The following is a 16,188-nucleotide window of genomic DNA, read 5'->3' on the forward strand; positions in this document are numbered from 1 at the left end:
CTTCTATAAGGAATTAATAAAGTCTAACTGTGCAATCTGCAATAGGTTTACGGAACAACTACACTACCGGTCACAAGTTTAAAAACGCCCAATTTTCCAATTTAATTGGAATGTATACAGTTTAATGTCTCAATGTACTCTGAAAATAAATCACAGAATAATTTTCTTTAAAAGAATGTAATCTAAATGTTTATTGGTCGGATGCTCAACATAATACCTGTTGGAGGTGCGGTGGAAACGTAGGCACTTTCTTACACATATGGTGGGAATGTTCAGAAATCTAAAAATTCTGGACCAATGTGAATGACTTGATCAGACAAATTACTGACACAAAAATGACTTTAGATGCAGCTAGTTGTCTTCTCCATTTAAATGATCTCTCATATAGAGTTTCTAAAAAATTGCCAATTAGACATTTGCTGAATGCAGCTAAAATCCTGACAAACTGGAACTCAACACGGGTCCCCTCTATACAAAGCTGGTTAATGAAGGTTAAAAATCTTTTTGAAATGGAGGAAACCCTAGCCATCAAAAGAGAAAATGAAGCCACTTTCCATAAAATATGGTACCCCTGGATGATATTCACTCTTACACCTGATTATGAGGCTCTTATGAATACCTAGATCAATACCAGATGGTCACCTTCGGAACTTGAACTTTGAACTAAAGATCTTTGGGTTATACAACACCTCACTTCCCATCTCCCCCCCCCCCCCTCCCTTAATCACTACTTTATTCTAGCTCTACTTTTCCCTCTTTTTTTCTTTCTCTTTCTTTTCTAGAACTTATGAATCTCAGGTATCTTGGTGCATCCGAATGCCCTCTTACAGAAATAAACGGTCCAAACTCACAAATAATATATCATTTTTGAGATGTGATTGACGTGTGATTAGAAAGTTTGTATCCCTCTTCATCTTTACAACACATATGTCTGTAAATATGCACCTTTACCTACTATTCTGGTAAATTTTACTTTGTTATCTTTGTTCACTGAAACATTGTCTACTCATTAATGTTTCTGCATTTATCTATGTTATGTTTCTATACATTTTTCAATAAACTTTTTTTATTGTGAAAAAAAAAATGTTTAACTCCTCAAAGTAGCCACCTTTTGAAGATAGAACAGCCAAATACACTTGTGGCATTCTTTCTACAACAGAAACTAAATTATTTTTCTAAAGGTTCTTCCCAGCACTGTTGCAGACATTGCCACAAATGTGTTTCACTTGTAGGTTGCTTTGCTTTTCCCCTTCTTTCCAGATTATCCCAAACTAGCTTGATGGGGTTTAGGTCTGGAGACTGTACTTGTCATTCCCTGGTTTGAACCCTCTTGTTTTTTTTTTTTTCTAAGGTAGTTCTGACACAGCCTGGAGGTATGTTTTGGGTCATTATCTGGCTGTAAAATGAACCCCTGACCAAGTAGACGTAATTCCGAGGGTATTGTATGGCACTGCAAAATGCTGCGGTAGTGGTTTTGGTTTAGGATGCCACTCGATCTGTGCAAGTCATCGACTCTGGATCCAGCAAAAGATTCACAGACAATCACACTTCCTTCTCCATGTTTGACATTTAGTGTCACACACTAAGGAACCATCCTTTCACCTACTCGGCAGCGTACAAGTACCCTGCGTGATGAGCCGAAGATCTCAAATTTTGATTCATAGGTCCAAAAGACCTTCTTCAGTCCTGTAGTTTGCTGGCAGAGCTTCATGGCCCAGGCCAGCCTCGTTTTATTTTTTTGCCATCTTAGTAATGATTTTCCTTCAGCTGCAGCTTGAAGTCTTCTCTTCACAGTTGAAGCTGAAACTTGCTGATCAGTGTTAAGCAGTGCTTGAAGCTGTTGTCCTGTGAGCTGCCTGTCATGCAATTGGTTCACTCTCATGCAAGCGGTTGACTTTTTTTTCTTCTGAGACTGTTGTGCCTTTTGGTCTGCCAGACCACCTCCTGTCAGTTTCCTCCAGTTTCCAAGTGCCTTTTGATGGTTTAGGAAACTGTACTCACTGACACCTTGATTTTCTTTGCAATTTCTCTAAAGAAAGACCTACACTTTTAAGGCTTATAATGGTCTTTCTGTGTTAATTGCCTTTTTTCCCACCATTTTGAGAGCAATATACTACTTCCTGCTGTACAATACTGTCCAAACATTGAGAGAGTGTAGTAACAGTCTGTTTCAACACTGCTTTTATACAGACAAAAAGTAATCAAGAAAATATGGAACACCTGTAGGAATTGTTTAGCATAAACTTTCAAATCTTGATTTACTTAAATTGCTGCAGAATAACTGTGAGTTGTTAACCCATTACTTCTTCTCTGAAAAGGTCTTTTTGTACAACTCTGAAATGTAGTTTTCATTTTTTGTTAAACTAAACTTTTTTTTCTTTTCCTTTTTTCATCTCTGGCAATTTACTGCTCATCTTTTGTACCATTTCAATTTATTCACTGGACCTAAACTTGGTAAATTTCAATACAAAATGGAAAATTGGGGGTGTTCTAAAAGTTTTGACTGGTAGTGTATGCAGGAAATGCCATGGAAATTAAAGGAGCTGCATTACAGGTTTACAATACAGGAATTTTTAAATTCAGTTTATAGAGGAGGTGTCTTCTCCCCATGGAAAACAAAAGGGGGGGGGGAACACTTGAAAATGTAAACCAAAAAGTTAAAAACCCACAGCGCATGTAGTCTGGTGGCTTGTCTGTATAAATTTGTCAGGACTCCTATTCTGTGAGCTTCAACAAGGGGAAAATGTATTGTTTGATGTGTTTCTGTGATGTAATATACACATCAAGGGGTGATGTACTAATCATCTATTTCTGCATTTTCCCAGTACTAGCAGCTGTACCAGCTGTGCTCCATGTCCTGCTGGGGAGGAGGCTGTAAATGGCGGCTCGGCAGACTGCACTCTATGTAGTCCTGGTAAAATACATATTTATTTTCTTATGATATTGAAAGCTGATCTCCAGGAAAACTGCTTTATACACAAAGGAAGTGCATATGTGGGAAATGTTTAACCCTACAAAAGGATTTGTATTTCTGTCCATCCAGTCTTGAGACTTACTTGGCCATGTTAAACAATGGAGACAGCATGACACCATTTTCTCAACTGTAGTACAAGGTTGTAAACTTGCCACCCTAGTGAAAATAAAGCACCAGTTCACCCACTGCTAATACTAGGTTAAATACAGATACTCACAGCCAGGGCCAGGTTGAGGCAGAGAGGGGGAGGCACTTGTCTGTGAGTTGTCCAACTGTGTCCTGCATTGTGCAGAACTAAGTTGTCAAACTGTCTATGTAACTAATGTATTTTATTGTGCAGTGCTGCCAATATAGCATTCTTTCAAGTAGCAGCTTGGGAAACTTGTTGGACGAAAAGAGAGGTCCTTCGCAGGGTGATGATGAAAAAGAGAGGACCTCGGCAGGGTGATGATAAAAAAAAAAAGGACTTTAGCAGGTTGACGATGCTTGCTTAGGGTCCAAAGAGCACTCTGGATACTCAGGAAGTTACAAAGCTACAACAGGAATTAGTGGTGTCACCCCACAGTCTATGTAGCATTAAATGGATGTGTGATTTGGACACAGGTTATAATTTATGATGGTGTGATTTAGCACACAGGTAATTCAACTACTCGTGTAGCTGTTTAGCTGGTATGTAATTTATTTAATATTGTATATAAATACAGTAAGTGCATGTGATGAAAATAAAAGTAAGACAGTATAGGCAGATGGTTCTGTTTCCATTATTGTGGTTGCCAACTAGTTCCATGGACCATGTGCATTTACGCTGCTCATGTAAATAACAAGAACATGTCAGACTGGCAGTTTCTAGGCACCGCTAAGCACATGCAAAGTAGCATTTTGTATTTATAATTTATGTGAATGGAGTTGGTGCTCTGTCCTGTGTGTAAAGGTCTTACCTTGCCCTCCTGTTGGCAGCCATCTTGGACATGTGCAGACTGCTGCCTCTTATAAACTCTGATTGCATTATCACTGTTGCTTGGGTATCACACAGTGATGATGCTGCACACCTGACAATATCAATCAATCGATGGGTTGCAGTCCTTGCCCTTGCGTTTGTGCTCCAAGGTGCATCACTGCTAGCAGTCTTCTGTTCTCAGTGTCTGACCACGCTTGGCTGATGACTCTCCTGGCTCTCGAACCAGCATCGGCAGACGGCCCGGCATCAGTAGACTACCCGCTCCTGGACTCGACCCCCTGCTTGGATGACTTAACAACTCCTGGACTCGACCCTGGCTTGGAGGACTACCCACTTTTGGACTCAACCCCCGCTTTGGATGACCAACCTCTTCTGGACTTGGCCCCTGGCTTTTCCTGATCTCGCTCCTTTCTCTTGCTGTGCGTTTATTGTTTGCTCCAATAAACTGCCTTATTTTACCAGCATTTCCATGTGGTCTGGGTTCCTGGCACCTTGACACTGTTAAAATAGGGGCTCAAGACTGTGGATAAGGTAGGGGCTGGCCATCGTTGGCTGGGTAGGGTCCCCTCCGCTGTGGACAGGTAAAGGGCTCCCCACTGCATACAGGGTAGGGGACTCCCCACTGGGGATAGGGGAGGGGCTCACTACTGCAGACAGGCAGGTGGCTCTCTGCCAAGCATATAGGAAAAGCCCACCATTGAAGCTGGATAGGAGGCTTTCCTCTTCATGTACGATAGGGGCTCACCTCTGCAGACAGAGTAAGGGGCTCTACACTGTAGAAAGTGCATAGCCCTACCTGCTGTGGATAAGGGAGGGGGCAGCCACTGCAAACCAGGTAGGAAGCTTTCTGTTGTGGATAAGGGAGGTGCTCACCACTTGCAGACAGAATAGAGGGCACTTTTGAGAAATGACCCACGCAAGTCAAGTTAAATTTGACTGTAAAGGATACCTCCCTTGCAAGGTATACTGTACGTAGGCAGCTTTGGTTTACCTACTGAAAGTACTAGGTACCTGGCTGCCTTTGGCTTTATTATTCTGAGTCCCATACCTAGAACAAGTATGCAGCCAAAAAAGTTTAAATTTTCACTTCTAAGTTAATGGGGTTGAATGGGGGGAAGTTCTGCTGACTTCCGTGATACAATCTTGTTCAATTTTTTCTTGCATGTGATTTAGTATTCTTTGCAAAGTAGAATTTTACCACATTCACTAAGCTCTGGGGAAAATTCCCTTGCAAAGTTCGACTTCCAATACAAAGTGAATAGTTTTTTTTTCCTTTAGTAAATCAACCCTAATGAGTGTAACGTCATTAGATCAAATAGGGACAGTAAGTCAAACGGCATTTAGTGAAGACTAGCAATGGCAACATTCATATACCTGTCAGTACAATCTTTGTGAATTGTGGCAGCATACAGTGAGCTGAACTTGAGGAAATATCACAATGGTAGGGACCTGTGTAAATGTAGCATGAATAATCTGTATTTCTCCCCCTCCTGTTAGGAATGTATAAAGGACCCAGAGACTCAAGATGTCTGTATTGCCAAAATGGTGAATACCAAGTGGAGTCAGGAGCGGAACACTGTAACTTGTGTCCTATAGATCACTATTGTCCGGTAAGTAGATTGCTGATACATTATTCCAGATTACTTTGATGTTTTCTGTTTTAGTATGTGGTTATTCCAAATCAACATTAGATAATTCTTCCATATTGTGCTAGATACCTGGCAGAATCAACTGGATCTTCTTCTTTTTTTTTTTTTTTTTTTTTTTCACTCCCCAAACATGTATAACAAAATGCTTTTAATGGTATATTCAATAGACTGAAAGATAGCAAATAACTACTATGGTAATATACAAGAAGGGTGGATCTTCAAGGTAAAGTATAGGTTGTAATAAATCTAGAACCTTCTGAATCTCAAAAAAGACAGCTCTTTTTCTTTTTCTGCTTGTTTTTCCAAAGGATACAGAAGCTGTCAAGTAACCTAAATACAATGTTTTCTGTGTGTAGAGCCCTGACGTCAGTCCTATACCATGTCCAGAAGATGCCTTCTGCCCTGAGGGAAGCACAGAGCCCAGTTACTGTATGGAGACGTTCTTGCGGAAGTCTGGGGACTCCTGTAGACTGGCCCCTCTCACTATCGTGCTTCTTGTCGCCTGTGCAGCTGGTAAGCTGGAACACAATGCCTTACTTATGTAGAGGTGACTTTTTTTTCCCCCATTCTTCCTACCTAAACCCATGTAGGGTTATATTTGAATTACTTTACAAGCATCTTGCCTAAATATCTCTGTTATAATGCTGTTAATCTATATTCAGTGAGCACTTCCGTTTTCTTCTGGATCATTTTGGTTCTCCATTGGCCATAATTACTAACGTTGACTATGAGGAGTTAGTTTATCATGTTCCTGAGGTCAAGAGTGAAGTAGCACAAGGGGCCCTGGGGCATACAGTTGTCACACTTTCCAGTTTGTCTTCAATAATTAATAATACTCAATTGATGTGGCAAATTGTCTACACTGGCTGTTTTTGACATGTATTATCAAGACAAGGGATGAGCTTCGAGTTTGAGTCGAAGCTAACTTCGACTCGAACATCGGTTGTTCGATCGTTCGTCGAATGACGAACAAATGTGCTTCTTCGTGGGAAATTAGAGATTCCCATAATGCACTGCTCGTGCAGCACGTTATGTGATTGGCCAAAGCATGCACCCTGACCTCATGCTTTGGCCAATCAAATGATCTCTGCCATGATTGGACTAAAGGCAGGCTGCCTTTAGCCAATCATGGCTCAGGGGCCAAGTACACTCCCCACACTACATAAAGGCTGCGCACGCAGCCACTGCGTGTAGTGTGATTGTGCAGGTGAGGAGACAGGGAGAGGAAGGAATTTGAGGCAGGGCGAGAGTAGCTTTTTTTGGAGTTTGTCACAGTGCAGCCAGAGAGACATTCCTAGCAGTGTAGGGAGGAATAGGAAAGTGTTTGAGGCAGGGAGAGATTTGTTTCTTTGCAGTTTGTCAGACAGTGCCAGTGATTCATTCCTAGCAGTGTAGGGAGGGCCAGGAAGGTGTTTCAGGCAGGGAGAGAATAGTTTGTGCAATCGTTTGCACATCCAATTGCACAAAGTGTTGCTTTAGCGGTGTGTTTGGGGTCATTGTCCTGCTGGAAGGTGAACCTTCGCCCTAGCCTCAAATCACGCACAGAGTGGTACAGGTTTTGCTCAAGAATATCCCTGTATTTAGCACCATCCATCTTTCCCTCAACCCTGACCAGTTTCCCAGTCCCAGCTGCTGAAAAACATCCCCACAGCATGATGCTGCCACCACCATGACCATGTTTCACTGTGGGGATGGTGTTGGGTGATGTGTTGGGTTTGCGCCAGACATAGCGTTTTCTTTGGCCGAAAAGTTAAATTTTAGTCTCATCACCAGAGCACCTTGCTCCATACGTTTTTGGGAGTCTCCCACATGCCTTTTCGCAAACTCAAAACGTGCAATTTTTTTTTGCTGAAAGTAAAGCCCAACTCTATGGAGCGTACGGCTTATTGTCCTCCTATGTACAGATACTCCAGTCTCTGCAGCTCCTCCAGGGTTACCTTAGGTCTTTGTGCTGCCTCTTTGAATAATGCCCTCCTTGCCTGGTCCGTGAGTTTTGGTGGGCGGCCGTCTCTTGGCAGGTTTGCTGTTGTGCCATGTTCTTTCCATTTGGTTATGATAGATTTGATGGCGCTCCTGGGGATCATCAAAGATTTGGATATTTTTTTATAACCTAACCCTGACTTGTACTTCTCAACGGCATTGTCCCTTGTTTGGAGAGTTCATTGGTCTTCATGGCAGTGTTTGGTTAGTGGTGCCTCTTGCTTAGGTGTTGCAGCCTCTGGGGCCTTTCAAAAAAGGTGTGTATATGTAATGACAGATCATGTGACACTTAGATTGCACACAGGTGGACATCATTTCACAAATTATGTGACTTCTGAAGGTAATTGGTTGCACCAGAGCTTTTTATGGGCTTCATAACAAAGGGGTGAATACATACGCACATGAAAATTTTCGGTTTTCTATTTCTAAAAAATTTTTTATGTATATATTTTTCTCATTTCACTTCACCAACTTAGACTATTGTGTTCTGATCCATCACATAACATTCAAATTAACAAAACACTGATCTTAATTAAGGTTGTAATGTAACAAAATTGGTGAAAAGTCAAGGGGAGTGAATACTTTTGCAAGGCACTGTATACTAGGCCTTACAGCTTTATTTGCCATTGTCCAATCTCCTGAAGGCAGCATAACCCTATGTACCTGAATTGCTCACAGTGTGTCCCTATGAAATTACAGCTTTAGAATACAATAATCCTTATATTTCCCTCCTATAGAATAAAGAAATTAGAATTCTTCACAGATTCCGACCCTTATGAGCATATTTTAGCTGTGGTCTGCAGTCTTTATTTAGTCATGGAAGAATTTGGGGAATCTTGATATCCTAATAATTAACATTTGTCCATATTTAATGAAATTCTCATTACTGCCATGGTTTTAGTAATTATTTCCATTCTCTTCTTTTCCTATGCAGTGCTGCTGTTTGCTGTGATTTATGTGGTGCGGAAGCACAAAAAGGCAGTGCAAAGACCACCTCTGACCGCTTTTACCCCAAAGTCTCCCCTACTACAGCCACAACGTTCAAGCTCCATATACGGAATCACGTACGATGCTGAACCTGTGTACGCTGGATGGTGACCAGCTTAGATTTGTCAAGACAGTATTTAATATGAAAAGGAAAAAAAATCTGTATAGTTTGTGAATAATCTGTATTTAATGTTCCCATTAGATTTCTGGAGCTATACATAGTGTACAGCCAGGCACCTGTAAAGACTTGTATAGTAGAGGATGTAAATATTGGTGCTTTGTATATGGCAGATGCTTATTAGTTGATTGTCCAATGCCTTTGATGTATTGAATATTTTCTTTACAAAACTGAAGGTTTTTTTTTTTTTTATTATTAATAGATGTGGTTATAACTTCTAAAATCTTTGAAACCCATTACAATCTGGGTAAAACTGTGGTGCACAACACCACCACGAGAGTTTTTTTTTTTTTTAATGATTTTGGGTACAGTAAGCCTAACCTCTATCAGTTTTCACTTCCTGTCCTGGGAAGGGAGGGAATCCCTGGTTGTCCCCACAACAAATATCCCCATTGGAAGATTTACCCTCTATTTATATTCTGGTGTCAACCCAAAATTCCATAATTTTTTCTTCCACTCTTCAATCACTAGGACAAATAGAGAGGGTAAATTTCCCAAGGGGAGCACAGACAGCCATAACAACCTGACAGGTGTTCTAATCCCTGTACGCTCTATCCAAAATAAAAAAAAATTAAAAATATGTTTTGCCTTTTGGTTTTAATTTAATTGCTCCAAAATACTGTTTTAGTGCAACTACTTCTTTTTTTTTTTTTTTTTAATCACTTCCCGACCGCGCTTGTAGACCTAACAGTAAAGAACCCCCCACGTTGCCTGAGGTTAAAACGCTTCTCCTCTAATCGCATTGTATGCCCCCGAGTTCTCATGCAATCCCTTCGACTGAACAGCTTTTTTTCTAAGCCTAGATCCCCATTTAGATATTTAAAAATTGCTATCATGTCCCCCCTCAGGCGTCTCTTCTCCAGGGAGAATAAATCAAGCGATTGCAGACGCTCCTCATAATCAAGGTCCTCCAATCCCCTAATTAGTTTAGTTGCCCTTCTCTGGACTCTCTCCAGCTCCAACACATCCCTTCTGAGGACTGGTGCCCAGAACTGGACGGAATACTCCAGATGAGGTCGGACCAGAGTTTTATAAAGTGGAAGGATTATAGTCTTATCTCTGGAATACATCCCTTTCTTTATGCATGCTAATATTCTGCTAGCCTTGGCAGCTGCCGCTTGACATTGCATGCTGTTGCTTAGTCTATCATCAACCAAGACTCCCAGATCCTTCTCCATTTTTGATTCTCCCAAGGGTTCCCCTCCTAACGTGTATTGTGCTTTTATGTTTCTAGTCCCCAAGTGTAAAACCTTACATTTCTCCACGTTAAACCTCATTTGCCATGTCTTTACCCACTCCGTTATTTTGTCCAGGTCATTCTGTAGGATATCTGCTTCATGCTGTGCTGTTATTGTCCTGCCTAATTTTGTGTCATCTGCAAAAACTGATATTGAACTACTGATCCCGTCCTCAATGCTGTTTATGAATAAATTGAACAAGGTTGGTCCTAGGACTGAGCCTTGGGGGACCCCGCTTACTACCTCAGACCAGTCTGAGTACGCGCTGTTTATTACCACCCTTTTAGCCAGTTCCGTATCCAAGAGCAAACCCTGCTGTCGATACCTGCAGACCTTATTTTATAAATTAAGCGCTTATGGGGAACTGTATCAAACGCCTTAGCAAAATCTAGGTACACCACATCCACTGGTCTGCCCCTATCTAGCTCACAGCTCACCTCCTCGTAGAATGTTAAGAGATTGGTTTGACAAGAACGCCCATTTGTAAACCCGTGCTGGTTACTACTGATGATGCTGTTGTCCTTAGCAAACTCTACGATATAGTCCCTTATCATCCCCTCCAGAAGTTTACATACTACTGATGTCAGACTGACAGGCCTATAATTTCCCGGTATATGCCTCTGACCCTTTTTGAATATCGGAATCACGTTAGCTTTCCTCCACTCCCCTGGTACATCTCCTGTCCTAATACTGTCCGCAAAGATCAGGAACAGTGGTCTGGATATAACCTTACTGAGTTCCTTGAGTACTCTCGGATGTACGCCATCCGGGCCTGGTGATTTGTTTGTGTTGAGTTTATCCAGCCTTTCCCTGATTTCACCCTCTGTTAGCCATAGTGGCAAGTCCTGTGTATTACTACTAACTATACAGTCATGGTCAGTGTACCCCTCCGATTCCTGTGTAAAGACTGATGAGAAAAAAGCATTCAGTACGGTTGCTTTTTTAGTGTCCTCTGTAACCATCCTCCCATCATTGTTAATTATGTGTGCAATATGCTCTGCCCTAGTTTTTTTGCTGTTGATATACTTAAAGAATTTCTTTGGGTTTTTTTTGCTATCCTCCGCTATTTGTCTCTCAAAGTCTATTTTAGCCATCTTGATTTTGTGTTTACACTTCCTATTTGCCTCCTTGTATTGGTCGAAAGCCAATACTGTGCCCTCTGATTTATATTTCCTGAAGGCCAATTTTTTTCCCCTAATAAGTTTTTTAACGCTCCGGTTTAGCCAGCCAGGTTTGGCTTCGTCCCTTCTAAATTTATTTCCCATAGGAATGCACTGCAAGATGTCTTTGCTTAATATGTTCCTAAAGCATTACCATTTTTCCTCTGTGGTCAGGGATCCCAGGGTTCGGTCCCAGTTTACCCTTTCCATCAACAAGTACAATTTTGGAAAGTTTGCCCTTCTGAAGTTAAGGGTTCTTATGTTCCCCACTTGCCTTGCTATATTGTTATTTACGCTAAATGTGATCATCCTGTGATCGCTAGAGCCCAGGTTGTCCTGGACTCCTACCTCCGAGATTAGGTCTGGGTCATTAGTGATCAATAGATCCAGGATTGTGTTTTCTCTGGTAGGGGAATCCACCAACTGTGACATGTAATTATCCTGTAAGGTTTCCGTGAATTGACGGCCCTTATGTGAGTGTGTAGTCCCCTCTCCCCAGTCAATGTCGGGATAATTGAAGTCCCCCAATATGATGACTGATCCTAGCTTTGCCACTTTACCCAAAAGTGCTAAAAATTCCAGCTCTACCTCCTCCCCTTGTTTAGGTGGCCTATAGCAAACCCCCACAATTACTTTTCCCTTTTCTCCTTCCCTATGGAGTTCTACCCACACGGATTCTAACTCCATACTCATCCCTTCCGTAATGTCACTCCTCTCTATCACCCTTACATTATTCTTGACGTAGAGACATACCCCTCCCCCTCTTTTTCCTACCCTGTCCTTCCGGTACACTGAATACCCTTGGATATTTGCCAGCCAGTCATGTGAGGGGTCGAACCAAGTCTCCGTTATTCCCACTAGGTCTATGTCCTCCTCATGTACTAACATTTCCAACTCATCCATTTTATTAGCTAGGCTCCTGGCATTAGCATATACCCCTCTTAGTTTTACGGAAGTTAAACGTGATTGGTTATGTTTATTCCTGTTTGGTCTGCGGTTCTCCCGCACAGACCTACCAATAGACTTTAGGCTGCCCTAATGCACTGCAGCAGGCCTGGAAGATGTAAATGGGCCCATGCTGTAGAATGACCATCTTGATTTGAGCCTTGATATAATCGGATGAACACAGAGGCCTAAAGCACTACTCTGCGACATTGAATTGCGCAGTACTTCCAAGAATTCACTATTCTCCATATATGAGGGAAGGAGTGGCATGAACTCTAATTAAGAATGCTTTTAGAAATAGTGTTAATAGTTTATCAATTTAACAAAATGGAAAGTAATTTAATAGAAGAGAAATCCAAATCAAATCAATATTTGGTGGTGTGATCGCCCTTTGCCTTCAAACCAGCATAAATTCTTCTAGGTACACTTGCACACAGATTTTGAAGGAACTCGGCAGGTAGGTTGTTTCAAACATCTTGGAGAACTAACCACATCTTTTGTGGATGTAGGCTGCCTCAAATCCTTATGTCCCAGACAGACTTGATGTTGAGATCTCCCTGTTGTTCTTTGTGCTGAAGATAGTTCTTAATGACATGGCTGTATGTTTAGGGTCGTTGTCCTGCTACAGAATACATTTGGGGCCAATCATACGCATTCCTAATGGTATGGCATGGTGGGTATTTCTCAGCATTGGGGTCATCATAGATCCTGACCAAATCTCCAACTCCATTTGCGGAAATGCAACCCCAAACTTGCAAGGAACCACGCAACCTTCACGGTTTCCTGCAGACACTCCTTATTGTACTGCTCTCCAGCCCTTCACGTGCAAACTGCCTCCTGCTACAGCCAAATACTTCATGTTTTGACTCCTCAGTCCAGAGCACCTGCTACCATTTTTCTGTACCCCAGTTCCAATGTTTTTGTGCATAGTTGAATCACTTAGCCATGTTTCTACGTCGAAGGTATAGCTTTTTGGGCGCAATTCTTCCATGAAGGCCACTTCTGGACAGACTTCTCCAGACAGTAGATGGGTGTACCTGGGTTCTGCTGGTTTCTGCCAGTTCTGTGCTGATGGTACCGCTGGACATCTTCCAATGTGTTTTTCATCTTCTGCATTAAAGGGTAACTCCACTTTCATGAGGGGAAAAAAAAAATCAGCAAATAAAGAAAAAAACAATATAGCATATACACTTAGGGGGCTGTCCCTCCAGGCATAAACCCCCAGCACATCAGTTTGTTTTCTGCCTAGAGAAGGAGTGGACCTAGGTTTCCTGCTGGGACTCCGATCTCAGTTTTTTTAATTCTTTTTAGAATATTTTCTTTCATTTCTCTTTACTCACTTGCTACCTAGTGTTCAGGGAAGAATTTCCTGGTGATCTAAAAGCATTGATGCCGGCTGGGGCTTCGTACTGGATAATCTAGATCCTTATGGTCCGCCCAGTCTTGCCTACGAGTGTGAGCAGGTTATAGTTATAGGCCTAGCCATGACGGTGCCCCATTGTCCGAAAGGGAATGAACCTGCGAGCGGATGCCTCGCCGGGACGCAACGAGCTGGAACGCCCTTAGTCGCAGCGTACCCCTTGGCTGGCAGCACCCCCACTTCGGGGGTGAGTAACTGTGTCCCCCTTGCCCCTGCTGGCCTCAGGGGGTGTTGTGGGCCCTCCCCTGGGGATAATGGGACTTGTGCTTCCCAAGAGATCCCCCATGTCTGCCCGGTCTGTGTGTCCTTCCCTCTCTCTGTTCCTGCGGGGGCTGTGTGCCTGGAGTGCTCTGGTGCTGGGGGGGGGTGACATGGTGGTACCTTGGGCTTGCTGGTCCCTGTTGTGGTTCCTGAGCCCTTCATGTGTCGGTCCCTAGCCGCATGGTGCGCCGTCATCTTAGGTGTGGCCAATGGAATTTTTTCCCATAGACTTGTATGGGGCAGTCATTTTCCCTGCAGCTTCCTATGTTTTGTATGGGCATCCATCTTTGTGCAAACAGAAAAAGTCCTGGCACTGGTCTTCTGGACGACCCCCTTTGAGATGATGGGAGTCAATAGTCCCAACAGTTTGAAAATGGGGATGGAAAATAGGTGATACACGTGATGCTGCCAAATCCCTGACACAGGATGATGTATGAAATGTAAAATGGCTAGAAAGAGGGATGGCGCACAACAGTGTGATATAGTACTGTGGCACTTGAATAGCACAGTGGAAAGCATAAAATGACAAAGGAGGTAGTCTGCCCTGTTTTGTACAACCAGACTACCTTCAGGAAGCTTGCCGCCTTTTGGCCGATACCAATACCCACATCAAACTAACTGGGGACCCACTCCCTGGGTTCCAGCGGGAATTGAAACATCTAGTAGAGAGACAATAAATTGTTGCTTCCTGTAGAATGTAGTACCCCATATTTCTATCATTTACCAAGGTACACAAATCATTGGACAATCCACCTGGGAGGCCCATAGTTGCCAGTACTAACAGTTTCACCAGTGGTATTTCTAAATATATTGGTTTTTTTCTTCAACCACTTGTATGTCAACTGCCCTCTTACATTAGAGATTCCAGTCAGATAATGGACACTTTGGGGTCTTACACATGGTATGACAACTACATGTGAGCATCATTGGAGGTCACCTCATTATACACCTCCATTCCACATAAGGTAGGATTGGTGGCCATTCAACACTTTCTGATCAAGTCGGGCACCTTCAATTCCGAACAGTCTATTTTTATAGTTGAAGGTACGGAATTTTGCTTACGACATAATTATTTTTCTTTTTTGGATCAGTTTTATTTACAGGTCAAAGGCACTGCCATGGGGGCTAATTTTGCCCCCGTGTATGCAAACCTAACTATGGGTCTTTGGGCGGAGAAGTCCATTTGGACCAACAACCCATTTGCTCGCTATATCGTCTTTTATGGCCGATATATCGATGATGTCCTTTTGATCTGGAGCGGGGGCATTGATGCTTTCAACACCTTTGTCTCCCATTGTAATGCCAACTCTTTGGGGCTTTCTTTATCCCACGTGATTGACCCGAAGGAGATAGTTTTCCTTGATTTGGTTTTGTTTAATGCTGGTTCCCATATCACCAGCAGGAACCATACCAAACCTACCAGTGGCTATTCCTACCTCCACTTTTCCAGCTGCCACCATCTGGCTTGGAAACTTAAAATTCCTAGTGGTCAGTTTCACAGACTTCGTAGGAACTGCTCTGATCCAACTGACTTATCTCAGTCAAGGCCCAACCATGATGAGGTGCTTTGCAGACAAGAGCTATCCCATATCCCTTGTTGAAGGTGCCTTTAATGAACATCTGATGGTCCCCGTCCCTACCAAGAAGCGTACCAAAGACTAATAACATGGTGAGGTTTACCATGGGTTTTAATAACCAATATAGAGCCATATCTCATATCATAAAAAAACATTTTGACATCCTCCAGTTAGATCAGAGATTGGCCCCTGTTCTACCCTCAACCCCACAGGTTACCTTTAAAAGAGCCCGTACTATTAAAAACATTTTGACTTCCAGCAAGCTAAAAATTCTAAATGCAAGGTTCTTGAACGATATCAGATCCTACTTTGATAGTAGGACTGGCATCTTTCAATGCAAAAAACGGGGTTGCTTAACCTGTCAGTCCATTACACATGCATGCACAACTATTGATGATCACAAGAGCAATGTCTTCACTATCAAGCAGTTTATTACGTGCTCTACAGAATACGTCATCTACGTCCTAAGGTGCCCTTGCGGCTTACTATATGTTGGGCGCACTATGCACACATTGCGTAAGTGCATAGGGGAGCACCGTAGGCTGATACAGAAAGGATGTGATAAACACAGTGTCCCTCATCACTTCCTCAAAACACACAATAAGAATTTCAAGTGTCTAAAGGTGATGGCGATTGAGACCATACCTAAGGGTACACTTGGAGACAATGAACGTTTCTCCCTTCTTTGTAGAAGGGAGGTGTTCTGGATTTATAAATTCGGTTCTTTAACGTCCAATGGCCTCAATGAGGATCTGGAAGTACACAGTGTTGTTTAAATTAATCTGCTCCGTAGTGTTTGGTTCTATCTTCTTGTGGTACAGTATTTTTTTTATATAATATGCTTTTATATATATATTTATA

The 16,188-nt window shown here is 42.4% G+C and overlaps 1 protein-coding gene across 1 annotated transcript in view; it reads left to right on the forward strand.

The window, feature by feature from the left end:
* Positions 1–8,842, forward strand: part of LOC309558742 (uncharacterized protein) — a 91,473-nt gene extending 82,631 nt beyond the window's left edge. The window contains exons 6-9 of the mRNA XM_082261789.1: positions 2,826–2,914; positions 5,430–5,542; positions 5,938–6,094; positions 8,496–8,842. Of these exons, the coding sequence (XP_082117915.1) occupies positions 2,826–2,914; positions 5,430–5,542; positions 5,938–6,094; positions 8,496–8,659 (523 nt within the window). The 3' untranslated portion in view covers positions 8,660–8,842. The remainder of the gene's footprint in view (positions 1–2,825; positions 2,915–5,429; positions 5,543–5,937; positions 6,095–8,495) is intronic.
* Positions 8,843–16,188: the final 7,346 nt, after the last annotated feature.

Source organism: Pelophylax lessonae (assembly GCF_965119305.1).
Source record: "Pelophylax lessonae genome assembly, chromosome: 1".
NCBI classification, from domain to species: domain Eukaryota; kingdom Metazoa; phylum Chordata; class Amphibia; order Anura; family Ranidae; genus Pelophylax; species Pelophylax lessonae.